General features: G+C 46.6%; 1 protein-coding gene across 1 annotated transcript in view; it reads left to right on the top strand.

The window, feature by feature from the left end:
- Window positions 1-6219: 6219 nt before the first annotated feature.
- T265_04165 (hypothetical protein) overlaps window positions 6220-12374 on the top strand; it is a gene marked incomplete at both ends in the record, with an annotated part of 12405 nt that continues 6250 nt past the window's right edge. Inside the window, 2 exons of the mRNA XM_009168835.1 lie at window positions 6220-6326; window positions 8375-8636. Of these exons, the coding sequence (XP_009167099.1) occupies window positions 6247-6326; window positions 8375-8636 (342 nt within the window). The remainder of the gene's footprint in view (window positions 6327-8374; window positions 8637-12374) is intronic.

Below are 12374 nucleotides of genomic sequence, written 5' to 3'. Positions count from 1 at the left end.
TCATTTCGGGTAGTAGCTGCGTGGAATGACCTTCCTCCGACGGTTGTCCACGCTCCTTCTAGAACCCAGTTTAAAGCACTGTTAGACATTTATTTATGCGAATCCTCGCGCTGGCAAGTATACTGCCCCGCGCTGAGAACATGAAGAGCAGTGCTACACCCTTTTTTCACTTGTGCCTTTCAGGTGAACGACAGCCACTGACCGACAAGAACAAAACCGACCCGGGAAACTTGGGCAAAAGCCTCGATCCTGTGTATCAATCCGTGAATCCGAGATGGTGTTTTATGCGTCATTGCCCTGGCAGGCCTACTGCGCCACGCTGAGAACTTCAAAAGCAGTGCTACATTTTTTAAAATTAGATTTTCATGTGAACGGAGGCCGATGAATGGAAAGAACAAACCAACCCGGGACGCTAGGTCGAAACCCTCGACCCTGTGTGTCAAACCGTAAAATCGATGATTCTAACCAATCAAGGCGTACCTTAGTTTTCACTTGTGCCTTTCAGGTGAACGACAGCCACTGACCGACAAGAACAAAACCGACCCGGGAAACTTGGGCAAAAGCCTCGATCCTGTGTATCAATCCGTGAATCCGTGAAATCCGTGGTCCATAGCCTACACGTTACCCATCCGCCCATTCGTCGTGATGTTCCGCTATTGAGAGTGGTTGGCCTCCGGACATGCGTGGAAAGTGCTTTCCAAGTTGGTTAACCAGTACTTCCCGCTGAAACTCTGCTTATCTTTGTCAATGTATGTCATATCCCCGAAGCACTTATATGAGACCTCATTTTGTTCGTGATCCTCAAGACACATAAGACGACCTCTGGCGTATAACATTTTGCTCTCCGGACATTTGGTACTCGTGATGCAATGATGCGTCTTACCTATGACGCGTGAGTTGCACTCATCCTTAAGAATGGGCATGTATTTTGGACCAGATTCCAATTTACAGTTAACTGTACAGTTAGCTGCACTATGTACTACAATTGTAGTAATAGTGATAATGGTGATAATGGTGATCTGCAACCATGCTTGCTGGACTTCGGCTCGCGAGCTTTCTTTCTGTCTTTTATCCACCGAAATTGACGTAAACCATCACCGGTGAATCACTGTTCCCCCCTGCGCTTGAACTGCTTGCATGTCACACCGTGGACGATCGTTTTGCATCATGCGTCACTTTGCTCCGTTAAGATCAGTGCGGTAACCGGCTTTCGTTGTGCCAACATACACGGCGACAGGCCGCATTTCTGAAGTCAAGAACTCTCGTATTCCTTAGATCGGCGAGGACGGATCCTCGTGGGTGATATGAACGAACAAGGTGGACGAGGCATTGTCGGCTAGTGAACTCATAGTTGGTCATAACCGCATTAGGGTGACTTTCCAAGTCGTTTTCTAAACACCTTTTTAGTGCGACCTTTCAATACAGCCACCCGTATTGTTACTTGGAGACCACCGACCACAAACCAGTCCCGCACTCATTTGAATCAGGTGGATGTACCGTTTGAGCTCTTCAACTGAAGTCTTCTGGTGTCATCATCATCACTGACAGCGTGACATCACTGTTCAACACCGATGCTTCACTGCCGTACATCTTCTGGTGTAAGGAACTCTATTTCGATCCTGCCATTGTGCAGACCCGTCGAAACTATGCAGGTCGACGCAGATCATCAACGTTGTTTGTATCCGGAGAGATTGCGGTTGTCTGGCTCGAAACCTGCGGGAAGCACGCAATCATGTTAATAGTGAAGACATGCCGGAAGGCACATTGGTGGTTCTTGGTACTGATCGTCCATGCCATCGACCACTTGATTTCGTCAGGATTAGCCGGTCCCACGGATGTCTGAAAAAACCATACCAGTAACTAACGACCACGATTTTACTCACATTTAAACTTCGGATAATTGCATGACGTTCAAGGGTATGCACCCAGCTGCGCACTGATGATGTTTTCCCGTATGGTGACGAAACCTTCGCAAGCCAATTGCCAAGCTCAGCGAACAGATCAACAGCCACCTGATCAACAACCAATAAACTCAGTTGGATTGGGGACTGCTATCTCCTGTGATAGGGAACTTGGAACTGATTATTGACGCTGGTAAGCATGGCCCAATCACGTCCACTGGCGATCTTGCCTTGCGTCAATACTGTATTCTTTGCTGACGTAAGGTCCTTGGTTCAAACTCGACATCTGCCTCTCGACCTACCTGTCTAGACTTGAGTAACCTGGCAGGATCCCAGCTCTATTGCTTCCTTTGGGTGGCGTGGCAGCTAGGCACTGAAAGCTGATACAGCTGAACGATTATTATATTCTTCAGTGCTTTGTTGCTCAATTTACTCTTTCACCGGATAGTCAGTGACCGAAAAATTGTTCAGATGTAGCACCCTTTCGGTGCCTAACTGCCATGCCACACGAATGAGGCACGAGGGCTCGGATAGTGCCAGGGTGCCCAAGCCTAGACAGGGGAAGTCGAGAGGCAGAGGTCGGGTTCAAACCACGGACCTTACGGTTAGTAAATTCGCGCTCCAAGCACTGAGCTATCTTGCACTTACAAAGTGATTCAGTACTAGCTAACTGATTATACCACCACCAACGCTTGACCCCGAGGTAACTCAGTAACTCAGCGGACCCATTGACCGGAAGTTCCTTATTTGTAACCCAACCACGGCATCTCAGCTGCTCTTGTCTAAGCTGGAGCGCCCTGGGATGAGCTCAATTCCTGTGCTTCCTTCGAGTGGTACGCTGGCTATGCTCCGTAATGGTGTCGCAACTGTTATTTGTGTTACACCTGTTTATCCCTTCCTTGTTTCGATATTTCGGTGATGAACACTGTAATAGCTGGTACATAGTTGTGTCTCGTCAGCCTTAATGATCTGAGTTGAACTTGGGCATTGTAGGCGTGGGGTGAATTTATCTCTCCGTTGTGCAGAGACATGCTGTGGTCCATTGTGATTGGGCCGGTTTAGGTGGTTGATGCCGGAGATCATGATGGATTCTGGCCTGCATTCCGGTCATTCCGTGCTCTCATGATAACAGCTTGACTTCAGACTTCGGGAAATTTCTGAAAATTCCAGGAGCCAATGAAAATATTTCCATTATTGGCGGACTGTTCCTGCATTACCCCAGTCGGTAGGATTGCAGAACATCCGTCGTCTTCCAGAGATAACGTAGCGTGGGGTGTGCGGTGATTGTCATTCACCAGTATTTCACGGAGATGTTAGAACGACGTCCTCAATGCCAGCCAAATTTTACCAGAAGATGCACCTTTAGCCTCTCCTCGGGCACGTGTGACCCGTGGGAGAGCGGAGGATACGTGGTGATTGCCGTTGCATTCCGTCTTATCCGCCCGGGTTGACTACTGTTCTTACCTTTGGTTCGGGCTCGATATTTAGCTAGTTCCTCTAGGCTATTAACCAGTTAACCACCAGCTGGGTTTTAGAGCCCGACACCGTTTCAGTTGAGTAGGAGGACACTCTAAAAAGCTGTGAATAGAACCTCAACAATGAAGTTTGCATGGTTTCAGGTCACACGTCTCATGACTATGTAAACCATATCTCTGCACACACCATTGACTCGTCATTCTCACTCTATATTTTCCGTTCATCTACTACCGTTATTAGACTACTAAAGCGTACATTACGCCCTTCTCTCTTCCTAATCTCGACATCGAACTACCCGATTTTCACAACACGATCTCAGCTTACTTCAGACACTCCTCCGCACACATACCTTTTGAAAATGTCCTTTCTTTCCACAATTTTTGCAGGTAGCATCTTCAGCGAGGCGTTTATAACGCGGGTGACGAGCATAGCCACAGAAGAAACATGAAGACCCCACGCTAGTAGCAGTCGTCTGTTCATGCGTTGATGCTTGGCGATATGGAGACTCTGGTGGGTCGTTCGATACGGTAGCACAGAGGAGTTGATTGTTCGGCAAAAACGACAGCGACTGTTCTTTCGCTAGTTCGAGGGATTTTGCATGTTCGTAGGCGGTTTTAAAATCCAGCCGCCTATGTCCAAACAGTCTGGCGTATAGTATTCGAATAAAATCCATTATTAAAAGCGTCTCGTTACGCTTCGTCGCTATACTGTTCTACACTGACAGCCGTAAAGCGGCAATCTGGCAACGAACTGGGAAGCTTTTGCACAAGCTGACCAAGGTTCCGTCCTGCCTACAAGTATTCAAAAGATGCCCGGCAAAATTTTATCTTCCGGTAGAACATAAATTTCCCGCAAGATCGCTATTGTAGATTCACTGTCTTTGCAGTCTTTAATCAGTCGGTAAACACTAGGGACAACGTAATTGAAGAAGGTTTTCAGTTTATCTGGTGGATGAGAACCAACTGACTCTATGAAGTTCGCGAAAGTACAAAACCAATGCGCCCAGGTATCTGCCGAATCTTGAGTATTGAGATCGGTATCGAATCGTTCAGGACGCGAGAATCGGTCGATTATTCGATAAAAAAATTAGATGAATAATTCATTGTGTTCGACAAAGGAAGAAGTGCAGCGACAATCAGATCAAAATTGGAAAACACTGAAGGTTCGTAAGCTAGGCCTTATTCATCCAAAACTTTGACACAGCTGAAACGTTTGAAAACGTTTGAAACGTTTGAAATTCACCGATGGTTTGCAAATATACAACACGCCCCTTTTGGATAGCCTGATATCCAACCACAGAAGGAATAATTACTTTTATTGTTTTATCGCTGTCCATCAGGTGGTCCTATCGGCCTCTTTTCCGACAGCCAGCATCACGTTTTATCATCGTCATCATCATCATTATCATCTGTAAGAACCGCATGCTTTCTGTACAGTAGTTCTAGCTGCCACAATTTCGTTCACCGATGGTTTGTGGAGGCTGCGCATTCGGGGCGGTCGCTGATATAATTGATGCGTAAACACAGGGCTATCAGTTGAATTGTAATTCGGGAGATTGGGTGGGGAACTATGCATTGAAAGCAATAGCTTGAACGCACGAGCGCCATTGAGGATGCGACTGGGCCATGTCTGACAATGTCTCGAACTATTGATGTGCCCTGTCTCGGGATCCCTATCCAGGGAGACGGCAATGACCAGCGCAACTGAGTTTGCTGGTAATGGCTTTTATACTTCACTGCTAAGTCATTGTTTAACCTCCCCTGGTTTGTTTCCACCCTTCACATGAGTGTGACAAAAGAGCGCTTCGAGGAAGTCGGTCGACCGACATACGGAGCATTCGGTCAAGCAACCTGTGGACTGTGATCAATTCATCTACTTGGATGAGTTATCTCTTCGGAAAACCATTTGACGTACTTCAGCATTGCCGATGAAGTGTATCCACCAGACTCGCGGGCAACATCTGAAGACATTGAGGTCCAAACACTGAAAGTCTTTTGACGTCCTCAGCGTGCGACGGCCAAGTTTCTCACCCGTATAACAGTATGGAGTACACCGCAGCATCGTAAAATCGATCATTGACTGAAAAGTTGATTTCACTGTCTTTGCTGGAGACGCGGCGACATATTCCACCTGGCCACCACCACGACACCTGGCGCATCATCCGACGCCAGGTGAAAATGAGCGTCCGCGCAAACCGAGAAGCTTGGTTGACCCGAAAGGCCGAAGAAATGGAAGATGTCAAGAATGCTGGAAGCGTGCGTAGGTTTTTCCACTTGATTCGTCCGACTGGTCCTCGAAGACCTTCGTCAGCGAAACAATCAGGGACCAAAATGGCTCCCTGATATGCGGTGGATTCCTCAGCCAGTGCCTGTCTAGCCTATTTGGATCTATCTGGGAGGAGACCGTCCCAGACAACTGGGATGAATCGATAGTGGTGCCCGTTTTCAAAAAGGGTACTCGCAGTGAATGTAGCAACCACAGAGGTGTTAGCTTGACGCCTGTTGTGACAAGGCTTCTGGCGTCATTGATTCTTCGTCGTCTTATGGCGGCACGCGAAGTCTTGACTCGTGAGAATCAAGCGGGATTTCGACCGGGTAGAGGCTGCGTTGATCACATCTTCGCACTCCGTCAGATGTTAGAGCAACGCCACATGTACAGACGACCCACAATATGTTGATCGATGAGTAATGTTAACTACACTTGCTCAACAGGGTATGCCCCAAAAGTTTGTAAACATAATCCGATCCCTGTATTCACATACGGGCCAGATTACTTGATGCACTGTGCATCGGCTCAGGTTGCCATCATATCTACTACCTATTCATAATTTACGTCCCTTCCAGCACTTTTTACTCGATATCACCACACGATGGTCCATATGACAGGATGGCCGAAAGGCTCTTCGGAGAAATTCCTGCAATCGACCCCTGTCGCCAAGACAATCACTTTGTGAGTTCGTCTCTAGTTTATTTTGACCAGGCGTGAACCTTTCGCTCGTTTTACTAGTGTATCGAAGTGCATCCTTTCTGCTGTTGCTAGGTCGATATTATACTAGGGCATATTTAACATAGCCTGCTTCGATTCTCCAAGTTTAGTTTTCCTGCTAAGCAAGCCTCGTGAAATTGCGGTGAAGAGTGAACTTTACAACAACTGGACCTATTCAATGGACAAATAGTTGTAACACAAAAAACAATGCCACACGTTGCTTGTGCTACTGTGATTTGGTGGCAGAAACACCGTAAGGTGTGCGGGCAGTTCGCTGAAGTAGCATAGTTCGAGTGTGTCAAGGAGTTAATTTCTACCAGACGGAACCGAGTAATGTGACAAAATACTATGAAACCGCAACACCGCCGAAGCTCTCTTAAAATAATTAACCTCCATAGTTTCGGTTGAGCAAAGTGATAAGCTAACCCTCGCAGATATGTGCGGTGATGCAGGTTGTCAGGAAGCGACAGCTTGTGGGCAGTGTAAAGTTTGCTCCCAAAGTGATGCAGCATGTTATGAAGATTCATAGTTTTCATTCCTAACATACGGGCGATATTCTAGCGTTGGGTGAAAACTGATCCGCAGGAAAAGAAAAAACCGAGCGGATGTGGAGGCATTTTGGAGACGGGGCGAAAATCCACCTTTGTAAAGGCTTCAAGGGCTTGGAACTATAGCGGAGCCGGTCTGGAGAAGTTGAGGGAGATAAACGCGGAGAAAACACTAGGAACATCATACCTAACTGTGACAACGAACTTTCCAGTTGGGGTTGACATCAGAAATGAAAATAGCGTGGCTCCCCCGGGTTCAATTTTTTGTTGGCTGTTTGTTACTTACCTTGGTGATACGGAGCTTAAAACCGGTCCAGTTCTTAGACAGGCAACTTAAGAAAGCTCTTTCTGGGCTCCTTAGTGCACCCAACTAAATAGTTGGGAGGATATATGGAAGACAAAGATGGAATAAACCATATTGTAAGAACGTGCAAGATTATCATGCGAAAGCCAACGAGGCATCGGTGTAGTGACCATAACTTCCAAGGCGCTCTCTGATACTATCCTATGCAGGTGGATCAATCATCAGGGGAGTCGGACTCGCGAGAATCAAGATAAGTTTCGCCTTGATCGGGGTTGCATTGATCTTGTTTTCACATTATACTAATTTTGGAGACACACCAATCCTTCCGACGACCAACAGTGATCGCTTTTCTCTATCTCATCCGTTTTTGAATCCACTCTCGGACTTTTGTGACATGGCATCCTTTCACTCGTAACTGGTAAAGCGTGCAATGCTGCGACTTTATCTATCCTACTGTATGGATCAGCAATGTGGCCGCTAGGTGTAAAATATGCCAGATTTATCTCCATGTTTGACTTTCGTTGCCTCTGAACCACTGCGTTGGTCTGGTGGGAATATCAGATCAGCACTATTGAGGGCATTCTTCACGAAGGACGATTCATTCTCGATTTTTGACTGGTTGCACTGGTTAGGCCACCTACTTCTCATGTCGGAGGATGGTTTGGCTCGTTGACTCTTCTTCCGCCGTACTTCTGGTGAAAACGACTTAGCAACGGTTAGTTTGGCGCTTCTGTCCTCAAGATAGAAGCATCTCTAACATATCAAAGTAGCACTAGTTTTTATACCTCAACTCCAAGTCTTTCGAGGGTTCGCTCATCACTGAATCGGATGCGTAAGTTATCGTGTCGATGAATCAAATCAGCCCTCAATTCCCTTTAAGGTCTTTTGAACAGTAGGGGTAGCAAATACGAGCGTCCACTTTTGTGCTTGTAAGTTAGGGGGCTGATCGCTCTCAGTGTTTCAGTGGTTCATTCTTCTTTCACCAATGCCAATCTTTTCTTGTATTTGTCCTCTTGATAAAACGATACTCACCCAAAAAATACCGTTCGCCTCCACCCAGTTTTCCCCTTCACCAGTCGTCTTTGCTCTTCACTATATTAGTTTGACCAGTGTCTGATATCATATGTGTATATCAAACACACTTTGGATGCACTTTTCAGGTATCCACTGAAGAGCTACAGTTTCGGTACCAAAGATCCCAACTATGAGCGTGATCGTAGTGTCCCTGCTCGATTCCAGCGTTTGCAAGAGGATTTTGATAAATATGGAATGCGCCGTTCAGTTGAGGGAGTGCTTCTGGTACATGAACACAATTTGCCACACGTCCTGTTGCTTCAACTTGGCACCTTTTTCAAACTACCTGGTGGAGAATTGAATCCAGGCGAGGAAGAGCTTGAAGGACTTAAGCGCCTGCTGTCAGAAGTGAGCCTAATAGGCGATTACGTCCGGTCACTTTTTTCAACCCTTTGTTAGGTTTTCGTTGTTTTTTAAGTTCATAAATCCTGGGATCTTGAAGTTCTCCTCCGGAGCTAGTACTAACTGTTTTGTGGTTACATGGGCATCCTCTGTTCGCACACAGAATCGGAAATAGCGCATTCCTTTTCATCCGCGAGCATTGTTCGAACCTCAATTTCCGGGGTTCCAAAGTCGGAAACAAATGTTATCGTTTGGACGTTTTCATCTTTAAATCACGAAGCTGCCCACCTTGTAGTTAGAAATCGGACGCTTTCTGTTCGACTGTGTACTGCTAGGTTAATTTGTGCCCAATATATGGGGCAGTTTGGACGGCTTTTCCGCCGCAGATCCTTCTGATCCAGTCGCCTGGGACAGGTTTGTGGCACTGGCTTTCCGTAATTTAGAGTTCCGTCCATTGGCTTCTCATTGCCGCTTGTGCGATATGTGCATATATGTCTACAGTCAAATTGAGGAAAAATTATGAGCGGAACAAAGTTCCCTACTTTCACATACAAAGTGATAGTCATTACATTCAATCTAAGCATACTTGATGTGGTAGGAGCATTTAAAAACGACGCTTTCTTTTCTTCAAATGATCACTTAAATAATTCTGGACAGTCGCTATCCAGACTGCCTTAGGTTTGCATTGTATTCAATCACAAGTCTTCCATATACCTCTATTCCTTCTCTAGGTGTTGAAGGCGATTTTTCAATTTTCCCGCCGCGGCTGGAGCGGCACTTGTGCGTACGGTCGTCCGAAAAAATTCGTTATGTCCCTGTGGTACACATCACAGGACAATTGTCCCAGCAAATCGAATGGCAGTCACCTTTTCAGTAACCTACTGTGTCGATGAATACTTTATCAACTTTACCGCATTATAGTTGACCGGACATGATCAATGTTCACGACACTTTCGGTTTCCGGATTTTCTGTCGAAAGCAACGTCATCAGCGCGTTAGCAGTTTCTTAAAATTATCTCCATCTGTAGAATTCCTCTTTTCTTCGTAGACCTGTAGCTTTCAAACTGTTCAGCTCCTCAGCACTTAGGCACCGAAAGGGTGTTACAGCTAAACGATAATCTTTATTATTTATTACAAGACAGTACCCCACATATCACGTTCACTGGCCGCTGCTGTCTTATTAAATGCATGACTTCGCACTTCATACTACACTACTGATTACGTATTTCTACGTTGCGATGTTGTTGGTGTCCATTTAAGCATTATCGAATGAGGATTTAGGGATTTTCGTTTATCAGTACAGGCGTCAGAAATTAAGATTGGGATCATTAATCGATGAACGTGCCACTGGAGATTGTGAATGCGGAAATTGTTTACAAAAGTACCAATTCGTTTCAAGTGACTACATATCAGCAGATGCGTTGGGTTAATCTAAAGCGTTACTTCGAGGACCATATGGGAACCATTCATTATCAGACAATGCATAAGGCGTTTCCAGCGCACCACGAATTGGGTGAGCTATCGTTAACTAGGTTCCTGTATGCGGTGTCACTGCAATTACTAGGGCCTTGTTAAGACCTTTCCTGGCCAATCGAATCAGCACCAATCACGGGGAGCCTAACAATGTACACGTAAACGTTGATAGTACAATTATGGTCTCAATAAAGCTCTCAGTAAAGCTTTCCGACATCTTGTCAACTTGCTTTTACAAACAGTACTCTGCCCGAGTACCCCCCTTCACAAAACAAACCATTCCCCAATCATGACCCCTTTACTCCGGTCTCGTGAGACTGATTGACATCTTTTGGAAGATAACCCCTGCAAAAGATCGTCCTAGGTGTCTTCAAGAGGCGACATCCCTTTAAACGAAGACCAGAATGGGAAATCCGTGTTTTTGGCTTCCATGAACTGAAGCACCGAGAATGCAAATGATTCCTGTCGGTGCATACAATTTTATTCTCAACGTAATTCAGGTTTCCAAACATGGTTTTCAGCTAAATGGTCCATAAGTATTGCAGTAACACATCGAAAATGGAATTCTTTAAAAAGCGAAGGAGTGCTACCATTCCCTGAAACGACAGTGTAGCATAAATCGTCGTCCACAGATAAGTAGATAGCTCAAAGTCCATTGTGATGGTCTACCAGAATGTAGAATTCCGGTAGTGGAAAATCGAACCCACTATGAAGAACGCAACACAGTTCGGGGATCAACGACGTTACTTGCTGTTCAAAGGCTATCCTCTCGAGCCTTTCACGTGTTCCTTCTAACGTACTATTCCGTACATCGTAGATTGGGAATTGGAACCAATTTGGCCATTTCTTCCCTAACTTCTATGCTCCTTTATCAGTTTCACGCCGACTACTACTGTTTTTAGGTCAGGCTTTTGAGCCAAAGGCTTTGGTTGAGAACCCTAATCGTTCTTCTGTCTAGATTTCGGCAACCTAAAGCTGCCACCTTGACGTGGTGGTCGGACTTCAGTGCTGCAATGATCCCGCGGGCTACACTGGCTGGAACTTCGTTCCACAAGGTGCAACCATGCCAGGAAAGCCAAAGAGGAGCAGCGAGACCCCATACCACGAGTAATCGTACTACAGGACAGTCTGGGGGTGAAATCCTGTCTTCTCCGACAGGAGTGTTAGGGCAGTAAGGTGTTCCCCACAGGGGACCAGCACGTCCATATTTATGGAAGCAGCGATGCTGCCTTCCCCCGAGGAAGGATGGGTTAGACGAGGTCGGCCCCAAAAACCGCACATTCCGATCGCCCAACGGTTGACCATGACCGCCGGCGCATTATCCAATACGGTTGAAATACTTTTAAAACCAAAGAGCCCGGTGCTCCTCAAAAGGCACCTGATGTGCGCAGCCGCATCAGGAATGAGACAGCAATGCCTTATTCCCTGCGCCCTCGGGTTAGGCCAACCCCCTACAGCCGAGCAGGTCACACTGTTGAGTCGTCGGCTCTGGGTAGGGTCCCCAATTGTTCAGCTGTGGTACCCTTTCGACGCATAACTGCCATGCCACCAGGAGGAAGCACAAAGGCCAGGATGCTGCCACTTTGCCCAAGCCTAGACACGATCACGCCGTGGTGCGCGCACGCCTGACAGTTCGTTTCCTTTCAGGCCCTGGCAAGTCGTCAAGAAGCATGCCAATCCACTATCTTCGAAGAACTGCCATAACTCAACAGTATCGATCTGAGCTAGCCCAACAACTCTCCACAGTAAAACGGTACTGTGGTAGCAGTGAACATGTGGATGAAGCGTGGCAAAATGTGAAAGGAGCTATACTAGCAGCGTTCAGTGCTGCCTGCCCGACTTCTCCAATTCGACCACAAGACCACTGGATGTCGTCGAGGTCCTTATCCATGATTGGTGCCAGGAAAGCCATACCAGCAGGCAACGAGTACGACGGCGCACGCAAATCCCTCAAACGCCAGATAGTGAAGAGTCTAAGACCGAGAGCTCTGGTGGATATCGAAAGCTCGGGAGATGGAGAAGGCTTTTGCTACGGGAAACAGCCGTGCCCTTTCTCAACTCATACGATCGACTGGCTCTAGAAAAGCAACGGTCAGCGAAACGATAAATGAAAAAGATAGCTCATTAACTCACTCGCAAAAACGTCGACTGGAGAGATGGGCCGAACACTTCGAAGAGCAGTTCAGCTGGCCTCATGCAACACAACCAGTGGAGGTAATGCATACGGGTGAATGGAATGTAAACCTTGATCGCCCTTCAGAAGAAGAAATA

This window comes from Opisthorchis viverrini (genome assembly GCF_000715545.1).
Source record: "Opisthorchis viverrini unplaced genomic scaffold opera_v5_67, whole genome shotgun sequence".
In the NCBI taxonomy this organism is placed as follows: domain Eukaryota; kingdom Metazoa; phylum Platyhelminthes; class Trematoda; order Opisthorchiida; family Opisthorchiidae; genus Opisthorchis; species Opisthorchis viverrini.
Note: the sequence above shows the minus strand (reverse complement) of the source record. Positions and strands in the feature narration are given on the sequence as shown.